Source organism: Suncus etruscus, chromosome 2 (assembly GCF_024139225.1).
Source record: "Suncus etruscus isolate mSunEtr1 chromosome 2, mSunEtr1.pri.cur, whole genome shotgun sequence".
Taxonomy (NCBI): Eukaryota; Metazoa; Chordata; class Mammalia; order Eulipotyphla; family Soricidae; genus Suncus; species Suncus etruscus.
The window spans coordinates 146827854-146841216 of NC_064849.1; the positions used below are offsets into that span (position 1 = coordinate 146827854).

General features: G+C 32.7%; 1 protein-coding gene across 1 annotated transcript in view; it reads left to right on the forward strand.

The window, feature by feature from the left end:
- ADGRV1 (adhesion G protein-coupled receptor V1) overlaps positions 1–13363 on the forward strand; it is a 322278-nt gene that overhangs the window by 86813 nt on the left and 222102 nt on the right. The window contains 6 exon segments of the mRNA XM_049769107.1: positions 497–741; positions 2009–2190; positions 2942–3753; positions 5649–5858; positions 10602–10732; positions 12503–12602. Of these exon segments, the coding sequence (XP_049625064.1) occupies positions 497–741; positions 2009–2190; positions 2942–3753; positions 5649–5858; positions 10602–10732; positions 12503–12602 (1680 nt within the window).

Genomic DNA, 13363 nt, shown 5'->3' on the forward strand with positions numbered 1-13363 from the left:
AATCTCAGTGCAAATATGAGAGTCACAGGCATTCAGGATTTGGAGTAGATCCTGCTCCTACCAGCATTTTGCAAATCTTGGCCATTTCTTGAAAAAAATTAATTGAAAAATTATACAGAAATCTGGATTTCTGGGCCTCTGGTCTTCCTGATAAACAGGAAAGGCTAGCAATGTGGAACGTCTTTTCTTAATTGCATTAGTCATGGAAATAGCTGCTCCTTTGATTTTACAGTTAACAACAGACCTCACTAGACCCATTTCAATCCTTATTGGAATCTATTCTACTCCTATGGGCATCTTAGCCTATGTTTTCTGCTTCTATCATAATGGAAAAATTACAGAAAATTGTCAGACTTGAGCAATGATACTCTGATTTTGTGGCATCAAGCTGCTTAGATACTTGTGTAGAAAAGTAGCTATCTAGGCTGAGAATTCATTGGCTTTATGTTGTTTTTGTTTCATTTTGTTTTGATATTAATTCTGCTTTGCCCTTTAGGTTTTCAGATCACTAAACTTATAGTAGAGGAACCTGAGTATAGCTCAGTGATGGTAAACCTGCCAATAATTCGAAATTCTGGGACACTCGGCAATGTTACTGTTCAGTGGGTTGCCACCATTAATGGACAGCTTGCTACTGGCGACCTGCGAGTTGTCTCAGGTAATGTGACATTTGCCCCTGGGGAAACCATTCAAACCTTGTTGTTAGAGGTCCTGGCTGACGACGTTCCGGAGATTGAAGAGGTGAGAGGAATGGCTAGTATAGAATGACACTCTGAATCGTCTTTGTCTTAAAGTAACTAGAACAGATGGTTGTTATTGTGACATTTATAGAAAAGGGCAAGCAGATTATTTCTGAAAGAATTTCAAATATGGTAATGTGAAAGTGATTTTACAAACAGTAAAAACAAATAGGTGTTAATACGCATAACAGTTTATTAGTCAGATTTTTGTAGACAATTGTACTTTTCAACATTTGGTTAAATCAATTAGTATATATACAACTGTCATGAGTTTTACACTATTATCCAATATTAACTCAATATGTTTGTGTCCAGTCTCTGGTATGACTTGAGTATGAGTCAGTTTCAAATGCAGATTTGTTTCCATGTATTAGTTCATTTATTCAACAATTTTGAGAATTTATTATATGATAATACTATAATAAGTTTATGTCTAGATTTATTTTTCATGGTCAACAGATAAAATAGACTTAATCCATATATAGGCTGAAAGAATTATATGAAATTCAGTATTTTTAAAACTAGATTTTATAAAATTACTTTTTGGGGGTTGGGGGAACACTTTCACACATTCTTCAGTGCTCAACGCTTACTACTGGCTCCTGGCTCTAAACTCAAAGGCCATTTCTCATGGCCTTGAGGATCATTTGTGGATCTATGATCAAATCCAGGATAGCTGCTTACAAGGCAAGCACCTTACCTACTGTATATCTTTCTGAACTACATAAAATTTTTTGGTTTTTGAAGATTATTTATTATATATAAATTCATAATATTTTATTTGAATGCTAATTAAGTCATTCACTTATAAGTTACTAGATATTAATACATATAAAACATTTTCTTTCATATATTTAGGTGGTCTTATTTTTTAATTTTAAGAATTTTAATTTAAAACAATGTGAGACATAATATATTAAGTATTACTGAAATTATCTATAAAGTTTTCTGTAAATACAAAGTAAATGGCAAAAAGCTTATTTACTAGTAAACTCAACTTGCAGGATTAAAATGGATTTTTAAGATTATGTAACTATAATGAGAACTTAAAACAGTCCTATTTCTTATGTAAGCACTTTGTTATTAAAGTTGATGTTGGGTTTCTTTTTGTTACATGGTGGATTTGTTTATTTAATGGAGAATACTTTGAATGTGTTTATATTACATACCATTTTGTTGTCTTTGTTAGGATGTTTTATTTTTCTGCATCATTTTTATTGTAATTTCAGAACTGGGATCTGTTAAGGAATTTTTCACTGTATTTTTAGGTTATCCAAGTGCAACTAACTGATGCCTCTGGTGGAGGTACTGTTGGGGTAGATGGAGTGGCAAACATTATTATTCCTGCCAATGATAACCCTTATGGTACAGTAGCCTTTGTTCAGTCTGTTTACCGAGTTCAAGAGCCTCTGGAGAGAAGTTCCTGTGCTAACATAACTGTCAGGCGAAGGTACTTGAGATGGCTACTTGCATCTGTGGGAATGATGGGAATATGCGGTAGAGAGAAAGGATATCTTGCACTACAAATGTTTAATTTTGGTGTTTTTTTTTATAACAGAAGTTATTTTATAGCTACTATAATATGTTACTTGAATATATCTGTTAAGATAAGGAATCAGATTTTTTAAAACCAAACTTATAGTGATATGGATTGTAATTGGGCTTTCTAACCTAAAAATGTTTTGTTCTATATTTCTTTAAATTAAAATTTAAAGAACTTAAAACTTAAAGAACACTGGTACACTTAATGAAGTGTAATTTTTTATGCATTTGTATTATGACATAAAATGCAGTTCACTAAGCCCCTTCAGAAATTAAAATAAAATATTATGAGGTCTTAGGACTTTGTGGCAAGAAATTGCATTTCTTCAAAATGTGGTTTTGTTATTATCATTGTTAAGAATGAAATCTAGTTATGTAAATTATTTTTCTGTTTGGTAATTCTCAATTGGATATGATTTGCATGCTTTCTAAATAGTTACATAACTTTGTTTATGATATAAATTACTTATGAGATCAGCAAGATTTCCTTACAAGAAAAGCAAAATGTTAAAGTGTATAATTAAAACATTTTTGGTTTTCAGTAGTATTTTATATATATGGGTATATATAAATTGAAGCACACCACCAGCATTTTTTTACTCTGTGATTCAGATTTCTTTGAGTGCTTTAACCTGTCTTTTATCACTCCACATTTTTAGCGGAGGGCACTTTGGTCGACTGTTGTTGTTCTACAATACTTCTGATATTGATGTAGTGACTCTTGCAGTAGAGGAAGGTCAAGATTTACTGTCCTTCTATGAATCACCAATTCAAGGGGCACCTGACCCACGCTGGAGAACTTGGGTGAATGTGTCTGCAACGAGGGAAGCCCAGAATGAGTGTGCTGCTTTGTGTCTCAAGGAGCATGCATGTTTGGCATTTTCACTTTTAGATGCTCCTGAGGGGCTACTGTGTTTTTGGATGACATTATGGATCAGCCCAACATTAAACAACTCAGACTTCTGGACCTATAGGAAAAACATGACCAGGGCAGTGTCTCTTTTTAGCAGTCAGGCTGTGGCTGGCAATGACTATGAGCCTGTTACAAGGCAGTGGGCCATAATGCAGGAAGGTGAAGAATTTGCAAATCTCACAGTCTCTGTTCTTCCAGATAATTTTCCAGAAATGGATGAGAGTTTCCTGATTTCTCTTCTTGAAGTTAACCTTATGAATTTCACTGTCAATTTTAACAACCAGCCAACCATAGGCGAGCCAAATACTTCTACAGTTGTCATAGCATTAAATGGTGATGCCTTTGGAGTATTTATTATCTACAGTATAAGTCCCAATACATCAGAAGATGGCTTATATGTTGAAGTTCAGGAACAACCCGAAAGCACAGTGGAGCTGATGATCCACAGGACTGGGGGAAGCTTAGGTCAGGTGACAGTTGAGTGGCGTATTGTTGGTGGAACAGCTATTGAAGGTTTAGATTTTATTGGTGCTGGAGATATTCTGACTTTTGCTGAAGGTGAGTGATGATTCTGAATGGTGTTTTGTTACTCATGAAAAAGTGATTTAATTTTTCTGACAATGCTTATAAGAATTTGGAGGCAAAGAGCTGTTACAGGGTGTAGGGCACTTTGCTTCCACAGGGTCAATATGGATTTGATCCTTGGTAACTTGCATCAACCACTGAGCCCTGCTAGGAATGATCTCTGAGTGCAGAACTAGGAGTTTGGACCGGTACTTCCAAAAGCCAAAAAACTCAAAAGGAATAGTAAAAAGAAACAACAACCCCTTTTCCTATGTAATATGGACTATTGTAATATAATTTTGAAAACAGTTCCACGTTAGTTGGCCTTTTAAAATTGTTGAGATGACATGTATGCTGACATGGCCCTACATATGTGTATTTTTACTTTTATTAAAAAGAGAAGACTTTTAGGGATGTGTATATTTTACCTCTGTCTGATGATGTCAGTGCCTTTAGGCCAAAGAGAGTCAATACTACTGCAACTTCTAGTTCAGTAAGAGAAGTTAAAAGAATGGACCATCTGTATGCAATCAAACTTATAGGGAGAAGCATTAGTAGATAGAGATATAACTGTAAAATGACTAGTAGACAAGTCAGGAAAAACCTTAAGTGATATTTTTCAAGCATAAGCAATATATAATTTGGTGACTTCCTAGGTTTCCATATTAAAATAGCATTGTTCACAATATTATTATAATTTTCAGGAATATAGTCTAACAACTCAGTATATTTGTAAACTATTACCTGCTTCACTGATTTTTTTTTCAGACTCTCACCTGGTGGAATTTGGGGAACACTTTTGGTAATGTCTGGACATTACAATTCTGGGGATTATATGTATAACCTTTACATGCACTCCCTCTTTTCACCTGTCTTCTAAGACCACCTAATTTTTTAATTACTCATTTTTGGGAGATAGAAATTTGGGGTATTGAAGTATATAGAATTTATCTTTGCATCATCTAATAATATAGGCTAAAATTTTAAAATGGTTTAAATATATTTATTATGGTTCTTTACTAGTAAACAATTTTGAAAAAATTGGGTTATAACACTTTTGATAGGATGTGTATTCAGGTTTTTAATTCAGGTTTATTAATTGATAAACTTTCCCCTTATTTCAAAGGAATTAGATATGGGATACCACAGGCTGAGCATCCTAAGCAGTAGTTGTTTTTCGGGTAGTCATTGTATTTAATATACTAGGAGATCCTAAGTCAAATTGAAATGGCTAATCATACAGCCTTTGTTGGTATGTTTTTATACTGAATTTTTCACTCCTTGCCTTCACTGATCCACATTCTACAAACAAGTATTTGTTGCTGACATCCTATCTAGTTCTCCATAATCATATTATTCAGGTTGGTTCTTTCGCTCTGAATTTTCTCTCTCTCTCTTTTTTCTCATTGTGACCACTAACTCAAGTGTTCCTGGTTTTTCAGTATTGATTTGATTGCCTGATGAAAATCACTCAGTAGAATTGCCAGAATGAGAATGAGAGTACACACAGCTTTATCTAGACAGAAGATGATTGAGAAGCTCTTAACCTAGCTAGTCCATTGTTCAAGGGCAAAGACTGGATATTAAAACCAGAATTCTTTCAAATAATTCTACCCTTCAACTATTTCATAATCTAGAATGCCCTTCACAATATTTCTTCATAATGTGAATCCTGCATTATTAATGAATTTTCTCAGTTATTAATATTTGGGAGGGTATGTGAGTCAACATACATTTGTTTAGAATAGCAGTTATTGGTTATAATTATTGCAATTCATCTAGATATTTTTACTTTTTTCCAATAATTGAAGTTATTTGGGTTATTTTAAAATTTCATTTGTGTATGCTCTTCCTACATTAATTTTTATTATTCCATTATATTATTATAGGAGAAACAAAAAAGATAGCCATTTTAACTATTTTGGATGATTCTGAGCCAGAGGATGATGAAAGCATCATAGTTCGTTTGGTATACACTGAAGGTGGAAGTAGAGTTTTGCCCAGCTCTGACACTGTTAAAGTGAATATTTTGGCCAATGATAATGTGGCAGGCATTGTTAGCTTTCAGACATCATCGAGATCTATCATAGGTCATGAAGGTGGGTTCCTTTATTTGTTGAGTACATTAATTCTTTTTTCCATGGACATTATTTTTTGTGTTAGTCTTTGAAAGTAATTGATGGGCTTTTTCCTTTTATTTTATTGAATTGTGTATGACTGTGTGTTTGACCCTTATTTGAAACAGGCTGTATTATAATTACTCTAGATTTAAGAGACTTGCAAATTGCTATTGTGTTCTAGCTAACATTCTCCACTTCTGTGATTTTAAGGATAATAATCATGCATGGGAAGCACAACTTTCTCATTAGTTACATGATGAGAAACATTACTTACTTTGTAGACTTCTTAGTCCTGATTAAATGAACAAATAAATGTAACATGTTAGTACGGTTCCTGACATGCAACCAATGATAGCAATTGGCATTCACACAGTAGAGATTGTCTTTCTATTAAAAACAACTTGTAGCTTTTAATCAGTACGTTTTTTAGCCTGGATTGTATATTATTTGTTATGTATTTTATAATAAAAGTGCCAAACTAGAAGAAATATTAAATACCTTTTCTTCTGTTACATTTATGGCTATGCATATGTTATTTTTGTTTGTTTAAAACATGATAATGTTTTTGTCTTCAAATACTCTCATTGAAATAAAACATTTGTAGTGTTTCACTATACTTTGCATTTAAAATTATATTTGTATTTCAGTGAGTTAAGAAATAAAAATATATAAAGCATGCATTTAGACTTCTATTTTACAGGTTAGGAAATATAGATAGAAGCAAATTAAATGGCTTGAGAAGGTCATATAGCTACTTAACAACTGTGTTGGAAAATGAATGCATTTTTGCGTTCATTAACTTTCATCTTTCTCCCAACTTGCAAATTTATTTACCTTCTTAATAGAAATATGTAAGGCATTTTTCAGAACTGTTTTCTTTCTTTCATTAACGGTATAGAATTTGATATCATCATGAAAGTAGTGAATAAAATTGACTAACATGCTCACTGCCATAAGTGCAATATAAAGATAGATGATCAACTCTCAACATTTACTTGTAGTGTAGTACAGGGAAAAAGTCATGATATAAACAGTAAATAGAAGTCAATATTAAAAATAACAATAACTTTAGTGTTTTATTATTTTTTTCTGGACACTTAACATAAGTTATTTCATTTAATTTTGTGTGTTTTAAGGGCAGGGATGTTAGACCACACTCAACAGTACTCTGGTTTACTCCCAACTCTGTTTTGGAGATACTGTGATCCCAAGGATCAAACATGGGTGTCCAATGTGTAAAGCAGGCACTCAACAGAGTTATCTTACCCTCCTCTATTTTGCTTAATTTTAACAACAGTCCTCTGATGTAAATAGATATTTTTCTTAAGAAAATTTAATTTTGGACTCGGAGAGATAGAATGGAGGTAAAGCGTTTGCCTTGCATGCAGAAGGATGGTGGTTTGAATCCCGGCATCCCATATGGTCCCCCGAGCCTGCCATGAGCCATTTCTGAGCCTAGTAGAGCCAGGAGTAACTCCTGAGCACTGCCAGGTGTGAGCCAAAAAACAAAAAAAAATTAATTTTATATAGACTCACAGTTTTTTATAGTAAAAGTTGAGCACAGTGATATCTGAATCCAAAGCCAATGCTATTATTTGGATCCTAGTGAAATGAGACTCTTTTGCTAGAAAACATCTGCTGCAAAATCTGACCGTTCAGGATCTTTAAGTAAATATTTCAATTCATGTCAATTGGAAGAATCATTAATTTGAGTAGTAGTGTGAATGTATAGGAAAGAAATGAGAGAAATTGAGTCTCTAAGTCTTTCCTAACACAGGCACTTCACCTTTCAGTAATGAAAGAGTAACCCTGGGTATAATTATAATAATAGGAGGCACTTTCTGGTTGTTTACTTAAGATAACAACCAGGTTAGGGTTGTTTTTTAGGGTGTGCTGAGTGATTTTTTTCTAAGGAGGTGGTAGGGCTGATGATTTTGGGAACCTTTGTATTGAGATTAGATATAGAAATTATATTTTAGGGTCAATAATTGCACTTCAAAAATTCACAAATGCTTTATGGTTAGAGGAAAAATACAAGCTGTAAAGGAGAGAGCTATGTGAAACAAGGAAGACTGCTATAATGGTGAGAATAAACTACAAAAAGATTGAATGTTCATTAGTTGCCAGAAGAAAATGATCAATATCTTTTTCACTCTCTTGGGCAACCAATAAAATTATAGTTCCAAAACAAAACAAAACAAACTAACCTAGAAAAAAGTGATACTTGATTAGGAATTACAAAAATATGTTATGGGAAGCCAAAAACCCAAGAATGACAGAATGAAAGGACATTGAGGGGTTTCAGAAGATGCCCACTGGGCCCCAAATTGATGCTATTTGGTATTCTGGTTTGTGAGAACTTTGGAATCTGAAACAAACTTTTCCAGAAACTTTTATGATAATTTTATCTTACAGTGAGATTCAAAAGTGATTATCTTTGGATTCATATGTTATATGAGTTTTTAAAAAACTTTGCTCTTTCATTTTATTTAGTCATTCATTTTATTGTATTGGGAAAAACTGTCAATCTATGTTAGATAACGGTTAATAAAACAAAATAAAAGAAACAATAACTCATAGCTTACTTCTTTAAGATTGAGAAGTATGGGCTGGGATGATAGTACAGCACTTGCTTTGCCCATGGCTGACCTAGATTCTATTCTTGCATCTTATATGGTCCCCCCAAGGACCATCAGGAGTAATTCCTGAGTGTAAAGTCAGGAGGTATTCTTGAGCATTGCTGGGTGTGGCCACAAAACCAAAAACAAAAAAAAAAAATGAGAACTGTATAATATATATGTATAGCAGATTAGGAGTTTGCCTTTCACAGAGCTCCTCCATGAGAAATTCTGTATTTTATGCGATAGGAAATTCCATGTTTTATAGTAGAAAGATTTTTTCCATAGAAATTACACAAGTTAAAAATTTTAACTATATTTTGGCAATTGTAATTAGTTGCATAGTCTCAGTTATATCTCATATTTGGAGACTACGATTTCTAATATAAGTGTAAAAAAATCCAAGAGAGTGTAGTGTACCTATGTAATCAGTGATACATCATGACAAAAATAAGCCTTTATTGGTAATAAAATAATTAAGATGACATTGGAGTGTTGAGGAAATTTGATTTAGAGAACTTCCTGGTGATTTTGCCCCTTTTTATAGTCAGTCTTTATAAAGTAACTAATTGTAACAATTTTCATTATGACAATCAAGATTTTTATCAACATTCAAATATTGACATATTTATCTATATAATTTTAAATATTTAAATATCAAATATTTACCATTATTTTAGTGATTGGAAATAAAATATGACTATAAACTTATGATATGTTGGGAACATTGTTTTATTTTAATGTTTGTTTAGTTTTATTATCTTTAGAAAAAATTGCAGTACTTCAAAAGTATTTGAAAAGGGTAGTTATGATTTTATTATTTTCATTCTGGTTGCTAAAGTGTCAGAATCATTTACTTACCTGTATAACTAAGAAAAATGATTTTTAATGAATATGCCTGGTCTCAAATATATGTCCATGTTACAGAATTTGCATAAGGATGTGTTCTTATAATTTCTATTAGACATCATTTCATAATAAAACTTTCATTAGTGATGCCATTCGTTAGTATCTCTTTTATTGTATAGGAGGCCTTCCAAGCATTGTTCAGGGGGTTTAGGAACTATTTTTGGTAATAGTTGGGGCAGGGTTTCAGCCCAAGAATGTGGTGATATTCCAGTTCTTTGGTGCCCAGGACCTCCTGGACCAACCCAGTATAGTCAAGGGACAGGAGGGCTGTACACACAAGTGCTAAGAGAGCCATTAGCTCTATTGGACAGTGCTCCTGAGCTATGTGGTACCAGAGATCCAAGCACTGTTTGGTGCAAGCTTGCTCTCCTAACTCTTGTGCTATCCACCCACTTCCAGCTCTTTATTAGAATATCTGAACTTTGTATGTCACCATTCAATGCTTTGAATTGAGCATATTTTCATCATTCATTGTCTTGAACTTTCTACTTTTAACAATTAAAAATGGGTGATATTTCCTTATTTTACAAATTATGTGTAAGCATAATACTCCTGGATAAACTAAAATATCTCACAATTATTAGGAAGTTTATCATCTGTAACTGAAGTACATTAACTGTAACTTTGGCGAAGTTAGGTTAGTGTTCAGATTTGACACCTTTCCTTTGTATTTCTTTTTATAAAACAAAATCATTGATGGTATATGTAAGTTACAATTAAAAATGTGATTTTCAGGTATTTGCAAGCATTTATATGCATGCATTGTGTAAAATCACATTGCAAATCAGTGTAAGGAGTTTGTGTCATTTTGCAAAGTGAAGGAAGAATTTGTGTTATTACTAGCTTAACCATGAAGATTTTTATTATTTTCCTTAATTTATGGAGCTTTATGTTCTGTTGCATGCTTTGGAGTGTATCCAATTTTGTGCTTTCATTTTAGCATGTGCTTTATGTAATTATCATAATTTAGCTATTTTTTAACTTCTTGAAGTTCTATGAAGTGAAAGTATTTAGAAGTGAAATTATGGTATTAACAAGCTATAAGCATGTATAAAACTTTTGGAAACAAAACAAGAGCTTTGTAATGTTTTTTGTAAGAGTAGTATAATGATTGCATGTTTGGAATATGGGTTTTGTTGAGTTCAAATATTAATTATCCATTAAGCATTTTTCAATGTTTACATTTCTATTGCAGGAGAAATTTTACAATTCCATGTAACAAGAACACCTCCAGGTCGAGGAAATGTTACTGTTAGCTGGAAAGTTATTGGGAAAAACCTTGATCTCAGTTTTGTTAACTTTACTGGAGAACTCTTCTTTCCTGAGGTAACACTGCTAAAAAAAATAAACCACTGCAGTGCTATATAAAGAAAACAAGCACAATAAGAAAAATGGCAAAACTGATTATTTTATGAAGATGTAATGGTGATTATTGATAGTTTCATAGAAAAATAAAGTAAGAAATTGTTCAAGTAATTTCAAAGGCTTAAAAGTGTAGTTCTTTTTCCACATTGATAGATTTTTTTTCAGAAGCCAATTTATTTATTTATTTTGGTTTTTGGGCCACAGCTGGTGATGCTCAGATAGGCAGGGGGTGGGGAAGGAGAGAGTTGGGGGTATTGGTGGTGGGAAGGTTGCACTGGTGAGGGGGTGTACTTTTTTAAATTTAATTTATTTAAAGAAAATGCATTACATAGTTGACATAACTGATGATAATACATTTTTTAGGAAGACCAAAAGCAACATGTTTTCTTTTAAGGTAGATTTTTATTTTTTTTTTTTTTTTTGTATTTGAGCTAAGCTCTCTTTTTTCTTTTCTGACTTCTGTTGGTACACCTATGTGATTCTGGAGATAGAATGCTTTATTTTATTTTACTCCTGACTATTTCAGAGCTTTGAAACCATGATGACAACAAGTATATGTTTTTTTTTAATACTGTTCACATTATACTTTAAGATCACTTTTAGAGACTGGTAGCTTGAAAGGAGGTGCTCTGTGGGAAATCACTTTAAAAAACAACATTTTGGGGGCCAGAGAGATAGCATGGAGGTAAGGTGTTTGCCTTTAATACAAAAGGTCGTAAGTTCGAATCCTGGTGTCCCATATGGTCCCCCGAGCCTGCCAAGAGCAATTTCTGAGCATAGAGCCAGGAGTAACCCCTGAGTGCTGCTGGGTGTGACTCAAAAACAAAATCTCCCCCCCAAAAAAGCCCCAACGTTTTGGGGGTAGAAAATCAGTAAAATTTTATTATAATGTAATCATTTACCTACTTGACACTCAATTTATAATAAATTCTTAGTTGATAACGTTCTTTTTCTTGGCATTTCCACTATCTCAATAACAGTTGATCATGGTGCATTTTTACTTGGCATTTCCACTATCTTAGTAAGTTGGGCCACTAGAGTCTACAGTAACTTGTTTTCATACAACACTGTCACATGTTCTAGGCTTCATTACTTCCTGTGAACCACTATCATAGAAATTCCATAAAGTTACTGCTCTCTCTAAAATTGTCAATAGTTTTGCATTATTTGTAGCCTACAACTTATATTCATTAATGCCACATTCAAATAATCCACATGAGAACCAATCTACTTTAGTCTTGGTTTTCTTAAATCAGTGCTTTTATTGAATTCGTTTAAAAATTATGTTTTTGAGGATGCCATGAATTGAATTTCAGGCATACAATATTCCAACACCAGCCCTACCACCAGTGTCCCTAGGTACCTTCCCACTCCACAGCCTGCCTCCTTAAAAAGAACTTTATTGTTTTGTTATTCTGGTTTGGATATCCTGTTTTCAATGAAGTTGACTCTGTGGTTTGGATATAGAGCTATTCCACTCTCTACACCACTGATATAGCTCAGGTCTTCGACTTCTACCTCTAACTATTCCCATCTGCTTCCTCTTGATGCCCACCTCTATGTCTTTACCTCTCTGTTTTTGTTCTGTAATTAAGAGTTTAATTACTTTTGTAAATATTTACAGAACTCTTTACATTGAAATATATTTGGATACAAAATTTATATTGCAACACAGCAAAAGGAGTTTTTTGTCCAGTGACAATAAAATGATTTATTTATTTTTTTCCCTAGGGATCATTGAATGAAACAATATTTGTGCATTTGTTGGACGACACTATTCCTGAGGAGAAAGAAGTTTACCAAGTCATTCTCAGTGATATCAGGACACAAGGTAATTCAGGATTAAATTTTATGAAACTGATAAACTTCCTACTGTGCTAATAAAGGTACCTAGATTATTTTAGGTTGTTGTTGTTATTATTTTAGTTTTGGAGTCATGCCTGAGTCTGCTCAATGCTATTTCTGGCTCTTTGTTCAGGGATTTTATTTTATTTTATTTTATTTTAATTTAACCCTGATGGGTTCAAAGCATTTTATGGAAAGCAGGGAATTGAAGTTGGTTTTACTATGTGCAATATTATATTATTTCTGGTATTATGTTCATAAAAATGTAATTGCCCATTCTGTAACTATTAGATGTATATTAATTTAAAAAAATCTACAGTAAGTGACATCTGTCCAATAAAATGTTTATTAAGAACATTAGCTGAGAATGGTACTATTTTTATTTTTAAGCTATGGAAAAAAATCGAAGGTTAGTTAATTGTTTTTTTATGGGTTAAAATATTTTTCCAAGATAGAATTTCTGAAATTAGTTTTATATTAGAAGAGTAGTTTGTATTTTGGATCAATTAATACATAATACATCTGGAATAATTTTTGAGTAAATTACTTTGCTAGTTTTTTTGGTTTCTATTTCAATTATGTAATTCAGATTACCAGTAGCAATAAATAATTGCAATGTTTAATACAAAAATTCATTATTTTCTAACAAAACTAAAATGTAGTTTGTGTTATCAACCTGACTTCTGTGATAGAATGAACATAATGGAACATTTTCTGATTAATATGCTTTAGAGAGCTATGATATAC